The following is a 20,220-nucleotide window of genomic DNA, read 5'->3' on the forward strand; positions in this document are numbered from 1 at the left end:
AATCTGCTATACTTTAAAAGCGTATACCACCTCCATTCCAATCTGTAGCCTTCCTACAATATATTAAGGGACTAAACGGAAAAGGATCAGCGCTCTAAAAAACAAAAAATTTAGAATATATGTAAATGAGGCAGCACGCCTAAAGTGTTAGGGCTCCCTCTAAGCCCCACAAGTATATAAAACTAAACAAAAAAAGCGATAAGGTTGCACCAAAACAGAATAAACAAAGTATAGTTACAAATATATAAAAAATCCAATATAAAAACAAATCTAATATAAAAAATAGTAATAAGTCCAATAAAAGTCCCAATAAAACTTGCCAGAAGATATATCCTCAAATATGACCGGAAAAATTATTCTGAAACATTGTCAGATCAGGGTATTCATCCATATGTAAAAACAAAAGGAAAAACTAATAGTGCAATATGTCCCAGAGATAGAAAGTATAATACAGTCCTACTCACGTTAAGAGCTTATAACCAGCTCTAGTATAATTAGCATGCAGTGGTAAAATCCCCACTTAGGATACTTGATGATGTGTTGTTAGGTAGATGTTTCATCAATATGTAGACTATAAAAGAAATTTAAAAGAGACTACAATAGTGCTCACTGTGTAAAAAAAAGCCAGGAGAATGAAATAATAAATGGTTACTCACATTTAGTAGAGCAGGCAAACTGCTCACTGTATAGGGTGTATGTGAGTAGGACTATATTAGACTTTATATACTGGTATAATCTATCTCAGGGATATATTGCACTATTAGTTTTTACTTTTGTTTTTACATACGGATGAATACCCTAATCTGACACTGTTTCAGAATAATTATTCTGGACATATTTGAGGCTATATCTTCTGGTAAGTTTTATTGGGACTTTTATTGGACTTCTAATTTATTCAAATATATTGGATTTTTATATATTTGCAGGTATACTTTGTCTATTCTTTTTTGGCACAACCTTATCTCCGTTTTTGTTTATTTTTTCCTACAATATGTTACCTTCTTAATGAAATCATACAATGGGTACAATGCAGTTATTGCTGTTCATAATACATGGAAAGTTGTTATTTGATAGACATCAATAATATGCTGTTAATTGGATACAATATTGAAACTATATGGCTTCTTTGTAACCTTCTTCACTGTGTCTGCAAGTTCAAATTCCTTGGGATCATGGCCCCACTGCTATTGTTAGGACTCTTCTCTAACCTGGGATCAAAATAATTCATAATCTTTTATTCCAATTTTTTTACTTAAAATTCTCCTCCAGGGAGAGGGGGAATTTATTCTTATTTTTTTCTCCCCTTATAGTCCTTATTCTTTCTCCACCATATTATGTGACACATCATGCTCAACTAATTGTAGAATGTTGTTATAGTTCATACTAAACCCAAAAATAAATGATATCCTATACAAGATAGACAGCATGCATAGGAGACCTATAATGGGGGTAACCCAAGAGACAAACACAAACATGATCTATATACCCAACAGACTTAGCTCTGCAATAAACTGTAATACATTTAATATGTTTCTCATATTATTCATCTATGCAGAAGCCCAACTCTCCCAGACGTATGGGAGAATTGTGGCAACATATGAGCAGCTAGGAGAAGTGGGGAAGGATATGAGGGCAGGTAGATATTGGGAAAGATATGAGGGAGTGGGAGAATTGGGGGAAGATATCAGGGGCTGGGAAAATTGGGGGAACATATGAAGGGTTTGGAGAATTAAGGGAACATATGAGGGGCTGGGAGATATTGGGGGAAGATATAAGGAAGTGGGAGAATTGGGGGAAGATATGAGGTGGTGGGAGATATTTGGGGAGATAGAAGGGGCTGGGGGAATTGGGGGAACATATGAGGGGCTGGGAGAATTGGGGGAATATATGAGGATCTGGGAGAATTGGGGGAATATATAAGGGGCTTGGAGATATTGGGGGAAGATATGAGGGACTGTGAGATATTGGGGGGAGATATGAGGTGGTGGTAAATATTGGGGGGAGATATGGATGGAATGGGAGGTGGGAGATAGTTGTGCCCTTATCCCTCCCACTACAGCATCTATCACCTCACTTGCTGCCCTTATCCCCTACTACAGCCCCTAACCCCCCTTTTACACCCTATACCCCCACTACAGACCATATTCCCTGACCGTACCCCACACTTCAGTCCCTATCCCCCAATTGCATCCCCTTTCCCCAATTGCAACCATCCTCTTCAGTCCCTAAGTTCCCTACTACAGCTCTTATCCTGTACTACATTTCCTAACCTCCAAATTACAGCCCATACCCTCAACTACAGCCCATATCACCCAACTCCGACCCAGTACCAGTGCCCCTCCCAAGATTGCATGGGGGAGACAGTAGCTGGTAAGTCCACCTCCCTGAAATGAGGTGGCCACCTACCTGAAATTTGTTTTTGCATGTTGGGATGTCTGTCTATGCCTTATATGCCTTTGAGTATATAGGATTTTGGCTATTGTTGTGTTTTAGTTCATATGTTATGGGATATACTCCTTAATGCTTCTATATTCTTTGCAAAAGTAAAATAAAATAAGGTTTTACAAAATCAGGCATTGTAATTGCTTCATCTTCTATTCTGTGTTTAACAGTTTTGAGCACTAAACCATAGTCCCTGGCAGTCTCTCTATTGATAGGGTTATTGAAAGAGCATGGTTGTCAGTGATTGACTGCCTTAATAACGGTACTATTTGCAAATTGAGAGTGTTTTCCTATTCTACTTGACCCTCTGAAGTCTCCCAAACATAGTTGCCCTACATACATGTTAATGGAGTTTTAAGTATAAATGTGATATAGAATATCTATACTCAGATTCAGTAAAATGTTGTTAAGTTTATAGACTGACAGGGGCAGAAGAAGAATATCTAGCAATCTTACTTTATTTCCAGCAAATGATTTTTTGACCACTGGCAGCAGATCATTTGTTATGAAGGTCGCTGTAGCATCCAGAAAGTTAATTCCTTGTGGCTCATAAATATCAACTTCAATCTGAATGGAGATGAAAGAGAAATATAATTCCTGCTGCAACATTTTAGGAGGAAATATTAATTGTTTTCTCCCCCTTCTAGTTCCTATGCTTATGTTTTAAAGGGACACTTTAATCAGCCAAACATAACTTTAACTTAACAAAGCAGTTTTTCGAGTATAGTCTTCCAGGTTAATTCACTGCCATTTAGGAGTTTAATAATTTTTGTTTCTGTTTATGCAGCCCTAGTCATACCTCCCCTGGATGTGACTCACACAACCAACATGACAACATTGTTTAATTTTCAATGGAATCTTGAGAAAAACATAAATGTGTGTTTGCTTTAGAAGATTGTATGTCTTGCACTGTTAATAAACTTCACACACAGGAGGTAGACAATTGAGCAGCGAGACTGCATGGGCATGATTTATACTCCAAAACTCCTTTATTAAGGAAACATTATTTTTGTGCTTAGAGTATCCCTTTAAGTGCAAGTAGAAATGTGTACTTACCTTGAACTGTTTGACAATAGTCTTTGGTTTCACCTGGATTAGCATTTCATACTTCCCAAGATTGCGTTTTAACATTTCTTCATACACCAATTCGAAGGTGACTTTACTCTGTGACGCTATATTGACTGACACAGAGAACTTTTCAGTTTTTCTCCCAGATGCTCTGGAAACAGATTGCATTCAATAAGTAACAAAACGTAAAATAATGATGATGTTCTGCATTGCAGTATTAGGACTTTACAAACAAATGCAGTATGTCTCATTAACGGGGTGTTTCATCATTCAACAGTTTCGGGGCCATGGACATTTTTTAAATTTTCTTCAAGGGAATAAAGCAGAAGCCCAATCTACTTATCTGTCTTCTGTTTGGTAGTTTGGTCCAGCTCGGGCTATAACCTTTGTGGTCAAGTGGGAGATATATCTCCCTGGTGGGTCAGTGGGGGTTAAATGAGGACTAAAAGTGGTAAACGTAGTAAGTGCCAAAAGTGAAAATGTTGGGAAATTGCAAAAAAAACTTTTTTGCACATATCTGGCACTCGCAACATTTGACCTCTTTACACGCTCTTTTGAACTACTTAGAGGACTACACTTTTCACGTTAACCACATTATAAAGCATTGCTCATTTGACACGTTAACGTGAAAAACAGTGTTTGATTTGTTTTGGCACTTACATAGTTTACTACTTTTAGTTTACAAATCTCCCTGATGGTCCAGTGTGGGTTAAAACTCTGGTCTGTATCTCTACAGGTTAGTGAGTTCAGACTGCAAAGGGAGCAATTACTGTAGGCCCACGCTCTCCATGCCCCAGCGCCAAGCCCACCCCTGTCTCCTATCAAATGGCTAATTGTAACAGAAATCTGCCTGCCCAGTGCTCAGAAATGCATGTCCTGGGTGTCAAGCAATCGGGATTCCCAATCCCTGAATCCAGTTTTAATCAACCCCTTGTATTAATGTTAGTTAATGCATTGACTTCATAGACTTGCACTCTTGCAGCCGGGTCAACCGGGACACATTGATATCAACAGTGTGACGGAACGCCATCACTGAGTACCATGCCCACATGTTCCCACTCACATGCCTGCTTATTGTTTTCAGGTCAGGGCTATTTAACATTGTATTGTTTGTTGGATACCCTTGTTCGCAAAACATGTTTAGGCTTGGTGGGGGGCCTGTGTATAACTTGGCTGTACCATGTCACATAAAAGATACATTTTTCAAGTTGTACTCCCAGAACTATGTTTTGTATGGTTACTGGGGGAACGGGTAGCTACTTGTGCTGATGGTTCCAGAGTGGCTGAAGGCTACACTAGCCACTAGAGGCCACTTCCGCAATTCTCGCTGTGAAAATCACAGTGAGAAGACACTCCCGTCCTCAGGAAAGCATTGAGCAATGCTTTCTTATGGGCGGTTTGAATGCGCGCGGCTCTTGCCGCGCATGCGCATTCGGCGCTGATGTCGGCAGGAGGAGGAGAGTTCCCCTGCACCGAGGGAGCCTGGCGCTGGAGAAAGGTAAGTGGCTGAAGGGTTTTTTGACCCCTTCAGCCAAGCAGGAGGGGGGCCGTGAGGGTGGGCGGGGGACACCTAAGGACTACATAGTGCCAGGAAAACAAGTTTGTTTTCCTGGCACTACAGTGGTCCGTTAAGGTGAATACCATCAGGCCCCTGACCTTTATTTACATTAATTTTCTTTAACTGCTGTAGCACCTTGTCTTGCGTCATCCAATCACAAGTTATCTGCAAGTATTTTGCATAAATCAAAGGCATATCTCTTGCCATAGGATCCTCATTAATACCTTATATATTCGAGTATAAGACGACCCGAATATAAGTCGAGGCCCATAATTTTACCACAAAAAAATGGGAAAACTTATGGACTTGAGCATAAGACTAGGGTGGGAAATGCAGCAGCTACTGGTATATTTCAAAATAAAATTAGATCCCAATAAAATTATATTAATTGAATATTTATTTACAGTGTGTGTGTGTGTGTGTTTGTGTTTGTGTGTGTATATAATGAATGCAGTGTGTGTGTGTTTGTGTGTAGTGTGTGTATATAATGAATGCAGAATGTGTGTGTTTTTGTGAATGCAGTGTGTGTATATAATGCACAGTGTGTGTTTGTATGAGTGTGTGTGTATATAATGCAGAGTGTGTGTTAGTATAAATGCAGTGTGTGTTTGTATCAATGCAGTGTGTGTATATAATGCAGAGTGTGTTTGTGTGATTGTAGTTTGTGTGTTTTTATGAATGTAGTATGTATATAATGCATACAAACACACACTCTGCATTATATATACACACACACACTCTGCATTATATACACACTCTATGTATATGATGCAGAGTGTGTGTGTGTGTAGTGTGTGTAAACTGGGTGGGGGGAGGGCATTTTTATTATTTTAATATATATATATATATATATATATATTTTTCAATATTATTTTAATATTTATTATTATTTTAATATTATTTTATATATTTTTTTGTCCCTCCTCCCTGCTTGTTGCCTGGCCAGGGAGGGGGACTATGTGAATGCCTGGTGGTCCAGTGGCATTGACTGTTCAGTGGGGGGGCTCGCAGTACTTACCTTTACAGCAGCTCCTGTCAGCTCCCTTCACCTCCGTGCAGCTCCCCTGTCAGCTCACAGTGTAAGTCTCGCGGTCTGTGTGCCGCGCGGAGCGTTGCTACGGTAACCCGTGGCAACATTCTGACGGACGCGGGTGTCGCGAGACTTACGCTGTGAGCAGAACAGAGCTGACAGGGGAGCTGACAGGAGGTGAAGGGAGATGACAGGAGCTGCTGTAAAGGTAAGTAACAGCTCACTGCCAGCCCCCCAACAGGACCGCCGGGCTTGAAATGAGCCCGGCGGTCCTGGTCTGTATTATGGCAATGTAAGTTGCCATAATACAGACCTTGACTCGAAAAACTTGTTTACTGTGCGAGTATATACGGTATACACTGAAGAAAATGGTTATTTCCTTCCTTTTCCTGGTCTTCATTAACTAACAGACCCATCTCTATTTCCAGTGTACCTACACTTTTGTTTTTTGTTTTTTTTTAGAATTGATGTACTTGAAAAAATATTTAGGGTTGGTTTTGCTTTCTTTGCCTATCAATTTTTCATTTCCTAGTTTAGCCACTTTAATTGCCTTTTTGCAAACATTATTGGCTTCCTTATATCTTATATAGGATACCTCTGATTTGCCCGCTTTAAATTCCCTTTTCTTATTTTGAATCTCTTGTTTTACTTGAACGAGATATAGAACAAAGTGTGTCGGCGCTTCTTGTGAAAGAACCAGAAATGGAGGGGTGTTTATTTAGGTGTGTCACCCTTATATACCTATAGTAGTTAATCAAGGCTAAAAAAAGGATAATACACCCCAAAAAATATATAATGGCTTTTTTTGGAGAAAAGACAAATGTTATTTTTAGAGGGGCGAATAATTTAAATCAAAATTTAGTTAGGAGTTTTATTAGGACTAGATATCAGATAATGTTTTTTAACCAGAAACCTGGCTTTTATCCTTGTAAACTGCGATCAGGGTGTCAAAAGATGAGCCATAAGGAAGAAACCATGACCTCTTTTAAGTCCTTTGTTACAAGACAACTTTTCTATATTAAGGATATATTAACATGTGACTCGTCCAACATTATATACATCCTGTGGTGCCCATGTGGACTGTAATACATAGGGATGGCGACTAGAAGCCTTAAAGTCCATATTGTGGAACACATGGGAAACATAAGGAGGGGGTTTGAAAAACACAGCATTTCTGCCCATTTTTAATTTTTTTATTTTAAATTTCCCTTTAAAGAGCCAACCCTCCTTAACTTCATTGCTATTTACAAAAAAAAAAAAAAAACACAAATGGAGGGGAGAGGATAACTTTAATTAAAGAACTTGGTAAAATAGAGACCAGATGGACTTTTAATATGGGCTCTTTGGTCCCCAAAGGACTTCATTTGGACTTTGAATTAGTTCATTTTTTATAAGTCATCTTTTCTAAGTCACTTTTAGCAGCTCTTTTAATATTCCAATGTTTTATATTTTAAAACATTTTTTAAAATCATTTTCCCATTATTTCTGAAGTTTTTTTCTTCCCTCTATTTCTAAAATTGCATTTATTAAACACACCATGTTGTGTCTATGCTCTATACTAATATGTGTTTATATACATATTGTTTGCTAATATCCAGATCAGAGGCGGCTCTCTAATTAGGCGATTTAGGCGGCCGCCTAAGGCCTCGCGCTTGCTGGGGCCTCGCGGCCGCCTAAATTGATACCGGAGAAACTGACGGAAGCCAAGCACAGAGAGATGGACACAGGTTTCTTCAGGAAGGAAGAGATTCTTTATTGGATCACCGATCGGGACTCAGAGGGACTAGCGTCACCAAAATACAGCAAAGTCTGAGTACTGAATACATAGAGTACATTCCTTATATAGCACTGTAGCTCCTCCCACAATTAACTACACCCACACATACCCTTAACCTATTTAATGAATAGAGTCTAAACTCATCCATCCGGTCTAACCACGTGGCTCATCTGATACAAAGGAGAGGGACGCGTAATTCCAGTTCTTACATTCCTGCACCTGGTCAGTACAGTGATGACAGTATCTTAGCTACGTGTTATTAACTAACTGATACTACAAACACATATACATACATATGCCTTGTGGCAATCTTAGCCTGCTAAACTTGTATTTTACTGGAATTACATCACATTCCCCCCTTTGATGCCTCTGATATTTCACAATTACTTGAGGCATCACTTAACCTTGGTTTGCATATACCTCAGGTTACCATGAACCAGACCAGACTTTTCTTATGATGTGAATCTTTTCAACACTCATCTTCCTGCATAGTTTCTCCCTGATCTAAAGCCTTATACTTATATATCGCCATTATCTGTGCAGCAGCCTTCCTCTCTGCTATACTTCCTATCAGGCTTTGCACAGACCTAACTACTAAGGGTATAAGACACGGTAGGAGTAGACACAACAGTAAAATCAGTAGGACTCCACCTACCACTGCCTTAAGCCCTCCAAACCACTCATACCAGCTACCAAACCAACTACTTGGATTGTACCCTTTCCATACCTGAGTAGGCACATGCGCTAGTTTAACCATATGGCTAGTAAGCTCAGCTATTGCTTGCCCTTCGTCATCTATTTGAAGACAGCAATTACTTAGGTTAAACTTCCCACATACACCTCCCTCTACTGCCAAAAGGTAATCCAAGGCTAATCTATTTTGGTAGACTGCTGTCCTCATCCTGGTGTTATGCTTCGCTAGAAGATTGAGCGCTTGTGATGTCTCATTTGTGATAATCTCAACCACCGCCTGTAATCTTATAATACGGTTGAGCATATAAATAGGGGTTCTATAACCAAAGGTACCATCCTCAGCCCACGTGGCTGGCCCATAGTAATCTATAATACGCTGGGGAGGCCATTCATCATCTTCCCAGGCGCCTATCTCTATGGGTCCCCTTTTCTTCCTATGATTCACATCATACACTTTAACACCTAAAGTCTCACCTGTTTCAATCGGTAACAAGAAGAAGGATGGTTTGAGCATACCCAACACACATGCCCCTTCCCAGTCCTGTGGCAGCTCCGAATAGGCTTTCTTACCACAGATCCAGTACAAATTTGCTGGGGCTCTCCAAGTAGATGTGATGGATAGATCAAACCACACATCCTTTAAATTGGCATATCTAGCAAACGGGTTAGATGGTTCTGAGACATTTGAAGCCGACCACCAAGTTGTATTCTTTGTATCATCATCATAAGCTTTTTGCCCTAGACAAGTTAATTCTCCTACAGAAGTATTATACATCATTCCTTTCCTTGCTATGCAAACATAACCTATGATGGAGGTCTTTAATCTCCACTCAGATTTACCTCTAACACTCATCTGATAATCGGCTTGTGAAGATATTAATTGGTCAACTGCCTCAGAACCGGACATTACCTCCTTTGCTTCCCAAGGCCATTGGTCTCCCATGTTAGTACCTCCACACACATAGCAGTTGGTAACATTAAGACTACCGGCAATACTTTCAGCTAGATCAATGAACAGGTTTTTAGCATTATGGGGGATCTTATTATCTATACTCATCTCTTCGTAAAAGGAATGGTATACTTGATGAGTCTGGGAGGATATCGTATCAGTCTCTATTCCTATAAACAATAATGTCCCAGGATCTAAACCCGTCCCGTATATTTGAAACCCAAATAAATTTCCATACTTATCTAAGAACTTGTCGGGGTTATTAATGAGTATATGGACTGGGTTGCATTCCATAGACTTACAATAAGGGCTAGTCGGCAACTTAGTCACTATCATGTCTTTGTCTACTGTCTGTCCCCAAGTTGCCCACCCCACACAAGACCAATATGGGCAAAAGTTATAATCTCTATTTGGGCATCTAGGACTTACATATTTATTTTTGCTACTGGGACAAATATATTTATCGTTAGACCCATACGTCCTCTCCCATCTAAGATCCCCACATACATTCCACGGCTTTCTACCACTCGATATCGCTTTACACGCATCAAATAGCAGAACACCCGAAGAATGTACGGATTCTAACACCGTTTTATTAATTAGGGTCCCCTGAGGATCTCCATTCCTGAGAGTCAACCAAATTGTACGAGGTTGATACTCCGGACTGAAGCACTTAGGTTCTCCTACTCCTAAATGGCACACACTATAATCTATATTTAAGTATCTACATCTCGATACATCTCCTTTACACTCGTATTGTGAATGCCAAATTAGGGTTTGGGAAATATGGTTACCTGTTCTCGTAGTCTTAATGCATACCTCACAGCTAGGAGTGTCGGTACCTCTACCTTCCTGAATATAAAAACACATATAAATAAACACTATCAAAAGCACATCTTTCGCCGTCATCCTCAGTCTTCGTCCGTGCGATGGCGCCTCAGCTTCCAGGATGTGAGGGGCTGCAGGGAATGGAGTTCTGCTCATCTTCACAGGTGTCCCTTCGAGACTTTCCTGGCTTATACACTATGTGATGGTAAGCGGACAGGCTTTATTATGGCCTTCTCACTCACACCTGTAACAATAAAATTTGTAATCCACAATAATTCCTCGTTACTCCGACTGAGTAGTGCGTTTTAACCGGATCTTGCAGGGATTCTCTGGATCTGCTGTAACTTGCCAAGAATCGACTGCTGCTGGTTTAACCCTGGAGTGATGTATCCACGGAGTCACTTCTGCTACTTTTATTGCTGTAGGGGTAGACAAAAGAACAACATAAGGACCTCTCCACTTGGGCCCTAACGGTACATTATTCCACTCTTTAATCCACACTTGATCTCCTGGATGATAACTATGAACAGGGGGATAAATATTCACAGGTAATCTATCTTGTACCCATTTCTGTACCTCCTCCATAGTCTTACCCAACTCTACAACCTGCTGCCGGGTAATTCCTTCTCCCAACTGACTCAAGTCCCCCCTTAAGTTACCAAGTACGGGAGGTGGTCGCCCATACATGATTTCAAAAGGAGAGAGGCCCATCCTTCTGGTAGGGGTACTGCGGATTCGCAATAAAGCTATGGGTAAGAGAACGTTCCACTTAAGTTGGGTTTCCTGACACATTTTAGCCAACTGGTTCTTTATAGTTCTATTCATTCTCTCTACCTTACCAGAACTCTGGGGTCTATATGCAGTATGAAGCCTCCACTTTATACCAAGCATATGAGTCAGTTGTTGTAGGCACTGGTGAACAAAAGCTGGACCATTGTCCGATCCTATAGAACAGGGTAGTCCATATCGGGGTATTATTTCTCGTAGCAGGAATCTCACAACTTCTCCTGCTTTCTCTGTACGAGTAGGACATGCTTCTACCCAGCCTGAATAGGTGCACACAATTACCAGCAGGTAACGATGTCCACCCGATTTAGGCATCACTGTAAAGTCTATTTGTAGATCGGACATGGGGAGTCCCCCCATAAACTGAACTCCTGGTGGCTTTACTGGTCCTTGTCTTGCATTATTCTTAGCACACGTTACACATCTGCGTACAATGGCCTGAGTCAAGTTGGACAATCTTGGTATGTAGAAATGTTTTCTAAGAGATTCTTCAGTACTGTCTCTCCCAGAATGTGTCCCGTTGTGATAATTTTGGACAATTTCTACCGCTAGCGATGCTGGTATAACTATTCTTCCATCTTCTAGCTGATACCACTTGTTCTCCAGATACTTTCCCGGTTCAGTCTTTAACCACTCCTCTTCTTGAGCTGTATAAACTGGAGTCCATTGGGACAGTGGAGTTGGTATAAGAGCAGCTATATGCCCTACATACTCCTGTCTTCCTGATTCAGCAGCACGCTTAGCTGCACTATCTGCCATCCGATTTCCCTTGGTTACATCACCATCTCCTCTCAGATGCGCTCGACAATGTATGATACCGACTTCTTTCGGCTCCCACACTGCTTCCAATAGTTGTAGGATTTCAGCTGCGTACTTGATTTCTTTGCCTTCTGAATTCAGTAGTCCTCTTTCTTTATACAAAGCTCCGTGGGCATGAGTGGTTAAAAACGCATACTTAGAGTCCGTATAGATATTTACTCTTAAACCTTCAGCCAATTGTAACGCTCGTGTTAGTGCTATTAATTCTGCCTTTTGTGCTGATGTTCCTTTCGCCAGTGGCCGAGCTTCTATCACCTTGTCTATTGTTGTCACTGCATATCCTGCATAGCGGATCCCTTCTTTCACATAACTACTGCCGTCGGTGTAATATTGAACATCGGGGTTCTGGATGGGAAAATCACGAAGATCTGGTCTACTTGAGAATACTTCATCCATTACTTCCAAACAATCATGTTGACTTTCAGTAGGTTGTGGCAAAAGGGTAGCTGGATTTAAGGTGTTTACAGTCTCTAAATGCACTCTTGGGTTTTCACACAACATTGCTTGATACTTGGTCATACGGCTATTACTAAACCAATGATTTCCTTTGTAATCCAACAACGTCTGTACTGCATGTGGGACTCGTACATAAAGTTCTTGACCCAGAGTGAGTTTATCGGCTTCAGCTACTAGCAGGGCGGCTGCAGCTACGGCTCTTAGACAAGGTGGAAGTCCGCTGGCCACTGCATCCAATTGTTTAGACATGTAGGCAACAGGTCTTTGCCATGATCCCAAGTACTGTGTCAATACTCCCACAGCCATTCTTCTTTGCTCGTGTACATACAGGTAGAATGGTCGTGTGTGATCAGGTAGACCTAATGCTGGGGCACTCATCAAAGCCTTCTTCACATCTTCAAATGCCGTTTGCTGTTCTTGGGTCCATAGGAAGGGGTCGTGCTCTGTACCTTTGATAGCTGCGTACAGAGGTTTTGCTAGTATCGCATAACTGGGAATCCATATCCTACAGAAGCCTGCTGCCCCCAAGAATTCTCGCACTTGTCTTCTATTCTTGGGTATTGGTATTTGGCAGACAGCTTCTTTTCTCTCTGGCCCCATAATTCTTTGACCTTCAGAGATATGGAATCCTAGATACTTGACAGTTGGCAAACACAACTGAGCCTTCTTTCTAGACACCTTGTATCCTGCCTTCCAGAGAATGTGTAGTAGATCGTGCGTTGCTTGCTGACAGATTTCTTTTGTAACTGCTGCTATCAACAAGTCATCTACATATTGTAACAATACACACTCTCCTGGGATGGACTCGAAATCCAATAGATCTTGACTTAGGGCTGAACCAAATAGGGTAGGTGAATTTTTAAACCCTTGGGGCAGTCTTGTCCAAGTCATTTGGCGTTTTGAGCCCGTTACAGCGTTCTCCCATTGGAAAGCGAAAATACATTGACTTTCTGCGGCAATTCGGAGGCAAAAGAAGGCATCTTTGAGATCTAAGACTGTGAAGTAAGTAGCCCCGCCCGGAATTAAAGCAAGCAGGTTATATGGATTGGGTACAACTGGATGTATGCTAACAACCGCATCATTGACTGCTCTTAAGTCCTGCACAGGTCGATACTCATCTGTGCCGGGCTTTTGAACAGGCAGCAATGGGGTGTTCCAGGGGGAAGTACAGAATTTTAGGATACCATACCGTATGAACTTATCCAGATAGGATTGGATGTTCTTCTTAGCCTTCTGCGGAATGTGATATTGTCTTAGGCTCACTGGATAAACCCCATGTTTCAGTTCAATTTTTATTGGTGGAATATTGCGGGCCAGTCCTGGTGGGTTGTTCTCTGCCCAAACTCCTGGTATGTTAAACAATGTCTCATCACTCCTAGGGTTTTGGCTAGTCAACACTGTATAAAGTCGCCACTCTTCTTCCTTTGGTACGGATAAAGTCATAATACCTGAAGGTCCATTAAACTTTAAAGATGTTGTTCCATCTGGTAGGAACGTAATCTGCGCTTGTAATTTGGATAGCATATCACGTCCCAGCAATTGGACTGGACATTCAGGCATATAAAGGAATTGGTGTTTTACTACGTGGCCTCCCAATGTACAGAGTCGACTTTTAAGAACCGGTCTTTCAGCACTTCTTCCAGTTGCTCCTATCACAGTAATAGTCCTTCCAGATGGAGGAGCAACTAGATTAGTCACCACTGAATGTTCAGCACCAGTGTCGATCATGAACGCACTCCTTTTCCCCCCTATTGATACATCGACCATAGGCTCCGCTCGACCAAGGGGGATGGAGCCCGGTCGGTATCAATAGTCCTCCATGACCGTGTCAGCCAATCCTACGAAGTCCCTACCTTCTCTATCGCGGGACCTTTGCGCTGCTGGAATATACCTGTCTTCCCTAACACTTCCTCTGTTCCCATTACTCCCTCTATACCCATTACTCCCTCCGGGGCCTCCTCTACCTCTCGCTCTGCCTCTAAAGTTTCCGTAGCCTGCCCTGGGTTGGTCTCTCTCGTACTGCTCTCTTTGCGGACATTCGTTCCTCCAATGCCCTTCTTCCTTGCAATACGCACACTGATCCCTACTCAAAGGCTCCCTACTCCATCTATTATTGCCTCTATCTGGGCCCCGTTTATCTACGCCTGCGATCGCTACCGCTAGCATATCAGCCTTTTTACGCATCTTGCGCTCCTCCTCTTTCTTGCTTTCTGTTTCCCTATTCATATAGACCTTATTAGCTACCTCCATTAGTTGGGAGATTGACATACCTGCAAACCCTTCTAACTTTTGTAGCTTGCGCTTAATATCTCCGTAAGCTTGGCTGACAAAGGCGGAGTTAACCATTCGGGAATTGTCTGCGTCTTCCGGATTAAAGGGGGTGTACAAGCGGTACGCCTCCAATAATCGGTCATAAAAGACACTGGGCGCTTCATCGCTTTTCTGGATCACCTCAACTGTCTTCGACATGTTAATGGCTTTCTTTCCTCCGGCTTTCATGCCAGCAATTATAGCGTCTCTATAGGCTCTGAGTTGAACCATATCAGCACCATTTACGTTCCAATCGGAATCAGTGTTGGGATAATGTGTTGCGGCCCATGCTGCTGGATTAGCTTGGTTCAAAGCACGGGCTCTATCCTCTAATGCTTTAATGGCTGCTTGATTTATTCTTGTCCTTTCCTCATTGTTAAATAAAGTCATTAATAACTGCTGGCAATCAGCCCATGTCGGATTATGTGTCTGTACTATTGAGGTGAACAGATCAGTCATGGCTTGTGGTTTCTCAGTATACGAGGAATTATGGGTCTTCCAGTTTAAAAGGTCGGTAGTGGTGAAAGGGACATATACGAAGACAGGGTCAGCGTGTGCCATTTGACCTGCGGCATCGATATAAGCTGACCCGGGATTTAAGCGAAGAGGCATCTGATAGTGCTTTAATTGTTGGGCACCAGTCAACTGTCGGGTTTGGATGGGGCTACGTAGGGAAGCGTCAGTCATGGGTTCCGGTCGGGGAGATATAGGGTATGGGGATGTGGGAGGTTGGTTTTGGGAAAAGGTAGTGAATAGAACACTTCGGGCCGAGCTAGATGAAGCTTGACCGGAAGTCTGAAGTGGCGCCAAATCAGGATATTCGTTTCTAATGGGGGTGGGTTCTGGTTCCGGAAGGGGAGATTTAGTACGAGGGGGGGTGGATCCTGTACTGGAGGAGGAAGCGGAAGTGGATGAGGGTAATGAGGGAAGGGTTACAGGACTTCCTGTATTTGCGTCACTTCCTCTTACCGGAAAGTAAGGGGGCGGCAAAGGGATCTCGGACTCAGGGGGCGTGTCCAAAATGGGCCTAACACCAGCCCTAGTGGACGAACAAGTCCTAGCTACCATGAGGCGACACTGTTCCTCGTGGCATGTCCGGAGCCATTTTGGCGAGTCATTTACGGCCTGTCTCCAACAATCAATATAAGGAAACTGGCCGTAAAGTTCAGGCCTACCTGATACAGCCACGTGTAAGCGCTGTACCAGAGTTGGATCCAAACTGCCACGTGGCGGCCATGCCGCAACCAAAGTAGGCCACTCCCTAGTGCACAAAGTGACCAAACGTACAGGGGACATCTTAACCCCAAAATCACAAACTTTGAATCCCTTTTTAAAATTCTTAACCATACATCCTAAGGGATCCGGAATCGTTGACTGCGACGCACCCATATTTAACAGTGGAACGTCGTCGACAACGATTACTATACACGCGTACTATTCAACAGTCACACCCGTTTCCTCTGGCAACAGCACCACGTGGTACGGTTACCAAGTGAAACGTACACAATAACAATAAACACTCAGGGAATTCCCGTACACACACAGCTGCTACACCAGTCACTATATAATCAATATTATGCCCTTTGGCGTAACTACACAGTCACCCACGCTATAATTCTCTATATACGAATTACCCGTCTATAACACACCCCAGTAACATCGTCTTTTACAAATAGCGGTTACAGTACGGTTAGCATAGGTCAAAGCACAAGTTAAGGTCACAATACAATTATTAGTGGTTATGGTGTTAAACATGCAATGGACGACAATGATTAGTACTTATTATATAATGTCAGTAAATATACAGGGTTATGGTACCGTGCACTATAATACAGCAACACACTATTAACACTCTCGCTAGACGGCTGAGCTCGCGCTATCTAACAAGATATACACTTTACTAAAACAATCGTTAACACATTTACAATTCCCAACTAAACTATTGGCCAGTACCTTGAATGGACTACCTAAAACTATATACACCCGTTTTGGTTAGCCACACTGCCCAATCACCACATATACATAGCGAGCTAGAGAACCGAATTTACACAGGCGCCTCTTAGTCGCACTATACAACGAGCTAGAGATCCGAATTTACACAGGCGCCTCTTAGTCGTACTATCAAAAGTCTAGTGGGTTCCAAATTTACACGCCTTCCCACTTAGCCCAGATAGGATGAGAACTAGCGAACCGAATTTACACAGGCGCCGCTTAGTCTCCCGGTCCCTCCGACCTAGCGAACGTAATATACACCCTAGAACGCTAGTCTAGACAAGACACCGGTGTCCGGCTAGGGCTATCTTACACCAGGACCCCGCCTGACTAACCAAATCAAACGGTCTGACTAAAGAGCGTTCGATCGAGCGGTGCGCCTTCGCTCCTTCCCTCCGACAGAGGGGGCAGATACAGATTCAAAAACCCCTTTGGGCCTACCGCACAATCGGTATACCCCTAGCGGGTCCTGCCGTCTAAAACAGCAGTTATCTTACCTCCTCGTTCCTGAACCTGAGTTCACACTCATCGACGGGGACACCCCAGCACTTCTCACGTAGAGGCCGATGATCTCCTGGACAACAGACCAGTGGCGCCGAGACGAAGGGAGGTCCACGCAGAAGTTCAGGGGTGCAGCCGTAGAGAACGTGGGCAAAGATAGACCGTCTCACGCCTCTGCCTCTCAGCTACCGTTGAACGATGAGCTTCCCGGCCAATGCACCAAATGATACCGGAGAAACTGACGGAAGCCAAGCACAGAGAGATGGACACAGGTTTCTTCAGGAAGGAAGAGATTCTTTATTGGATCACCGATCGGGACTCAGAGGGACTAGCGTCACCAAAATACAGCAAAGTCTGAGTACTGAATACATAGAGTACATTCCTTATATAGCACTGTAGCTCCTCCCACAATTAACTACACCCACACATACCCTTAACCTATTTAATGAATAGAGTCTAAACTCATCCATCCGGTCTAACCACGTGGCTCATCTGATACAAAGGAGAGGGACGCGTAATTCCAGTTCTTACATTCCTGCACCTGGTCAGTACAGTGATGACAGTATCTTAGCTACGTGTTATTAACTAACTGATACTACAAACACATATACATACATATGCCTTGTGGCAATCTTAGCCTGCTAAACTTGTATTTTACTGGAATTACATCACAAAATCACCTTAGGGCAGACTGAACTGTCGGATCCTCGGTCTATGACCGAGGACCCGACAGTGAGAGGGGGCCCGGCGGCTTGCCCAGTATGCCGCCGGGTGGCCCCTCCACATTGTCTGCCCACAGGGAGAGCCAGCCTCTGATCTGCAGCTCCGCCGAGTGCAGAGCTGCAGATCACTTACTGTGTGGTTCTCGCGAGCACACAGAGCGTTGCCGCGGGTTACCACGGCAACGCTCTTATAGGCGCTCGCGAGAACAAGGTCTGCAGCTCTAGCTGAGCTGCAGATTGAAAAGTCATCCCACCGGACCACCAGGGACTGCTGCCACTGGACCACCAGGGAATTATATTTTACAAATAAGGTATTTAATTGTGTGGAGGCTTGTCACAGCCTCCACACACACTGCCCTCCCACCCCACTGTCCTGCCCCAAAACTGCCCTCCCCCCCCCAACTGCCCTCCCACCCCTCACTGCCCTGCCCCAAAACTGCCCCCCCATCCCCACTGCCCCAGAACTGCCCTCCCACCCCCACTGCCTTGCCCCCCACCCCCACTGCCCTCCCACCCCTCACTGCCCTGCCCCAAAACTGCCCCCACTGCCCCAGAACTGCCCTCCCATCCCTCACTGCCCTGCTCCAAAACTGCCCTCCCACCCCTCACTGCCCTGCCCCAAAACTGCCCCAGAACTGCCCTCCCACCCACACTACACTGCCCCAAAAATGCCCCCACCCCCACCCCCACTGCCCCAAAACTGCCCCCCACCCCCACTGCCCCAGAACTGCCCTTCCACCCCTCACTGCCCTGCCCCAAAACTGCCCCCCTAACCCCACTGCCCCAGAACTGCCCTCCCACCCCCACTGCCATGTCCCCAACACTGCCCTCCCACCCCCACTGCCCCAACACTGCCCTCCACCCCCACTGCCCCAAAACTGCCATCGCACCCCCACTAAGCCAAAACTGCCCTCCCACCCCCACTGCCCCAACATTTCCCTCTCACCCCCACCGCCCCAAATCTGCCCTCCCACCCCCACTGCCCTGTCCCCAACACTGCCCTCCCACCCACACTGCCCAAATACTGCCCTCCCACCCCTACTGCCCTGTCCCCAACACTGCCCTCCCACCCCCACTGCCCTGCCCAAAAAATGCCCCCCCACCCTCACTGCACCAAAACTGCCCCCCACCCCCACTGCCACAACACTGCCCTCCCACCCCCACTGCCCTGTCCCCAACACTGCCCTCCCAGCCCCCACTGCCCTGCCCAAACACTGACCTCCCACCCCCACTGCCCCAACACTGCCCTGCCCCAACACTGCCCTGCCCCAACACTGCCCTCCCACCCACACTGCCCTCCCACCCCCACACTGCCCTGCCCCAACACTGCCCTCCCACCCACACTGCCCTCCCACCCCCACACTGCCCTGCCAGTCATATACCCTACCCCCCACACTGCCCTGCCAGTCATATACCCTACCCCCCACACTGTCCTGCCCACCCCATACACTGCACCCACATTGCCCTGCCACCCACATTGCCTGCCCCCGACACTGCCCTGCCCACCACATACACTGCACCTACATTCCCCTGTCAGCCACATACCCTGCCCCATATACATTTCCACCACACTGACCACCACATGCCCTGACCCCCACATACACTGACCACCACTTACACTGCCCCCACACTGATGACCACCACATACACTGCGCCCCACACTGACGAACACACTGACAACCACATACCCTACCCCCAACACTGACCACAGCATACACTGCCCCCCACACTGATGACCACACTGACAACCACATACACTGCCCCCCACACTGACGATCACACTGACCACCACATACACTGCCCCCCACACTGACCACCACTTACACTGCCCCCACACTGATGACCACCACATACACTGCGCCCCACACTGACGAACACACTGACAACCACATACCCTACCCCCAACACTGACCACAGCATACACTGCCCCCCCACACTGATGACCACACTGACAACCACATACACTGCCCCCCACACTGACGATCACACTGACCACCAAATACACTGCCCCCCACACTGACCACCACATACACTGCCCCCACACTGACCACCACAGAAACTGTCCCCCACATTGACCACCACATACCCTGCCCCCCACAATGACCACCACATACCCTAACCCCCCCACACTGCACCCCACATATCCTGACCCCCACACTGACCACCACATACCCTGTCCCCCACACTGTCTCCCACACATTCTGCCTCCTCCACTGACTCAATCACTCTCACACACCCTGCACCCCACACTTTCTCTCACACAAATTGCCCCCCACTGTCACAAACACT

At 44.7% G+C, this 20,220-nt stretch overlaps 1 protein-coding gene across 1 annotated transcript in view; it reads right to left on the minus strand.

Moving 5' to 3' along the window:
- LOC134568402 (inter-alpha-trypsin inhibitor heavy chain H3-like) overlaps nt 1-20,220 on the minus strand; it is a 196,051-nt gene that overhangs the window by 131,327 nt on the left and 44,504 nt on the right. Inside the window, exons 6-7 of the mRNA XM_063426978.1 lie at nt 3,499-3,661; nt 2,899-3,009 (exon numbers count right to left, since the gene is read on the minus strand). Of these exons, the coding sequence (XP_063283048.1) occupies nt 2,899-3,009; nt 3,499-3,661 (274 nt within the window). The remainder of the gene's footprint in view (nt 1-2,898; nt 3,010-3,498; nt 3,662-20,220) is intronic.

This window comes from Pelobates fuscus, chromosome 7 (genome assembly GCF_036172605.1).
Source record: "Pelobates fuscus isolate aPelFus1 chromosome 7, aPelFus1.pri, whole genome shotgun sequence".
Classification (NCBI taxonomy): Eukaryota; Metazoa; Chordata; class Amphibia; order Anura; family Pelobatidae; genus Pelobates; species Pelobates fuscus.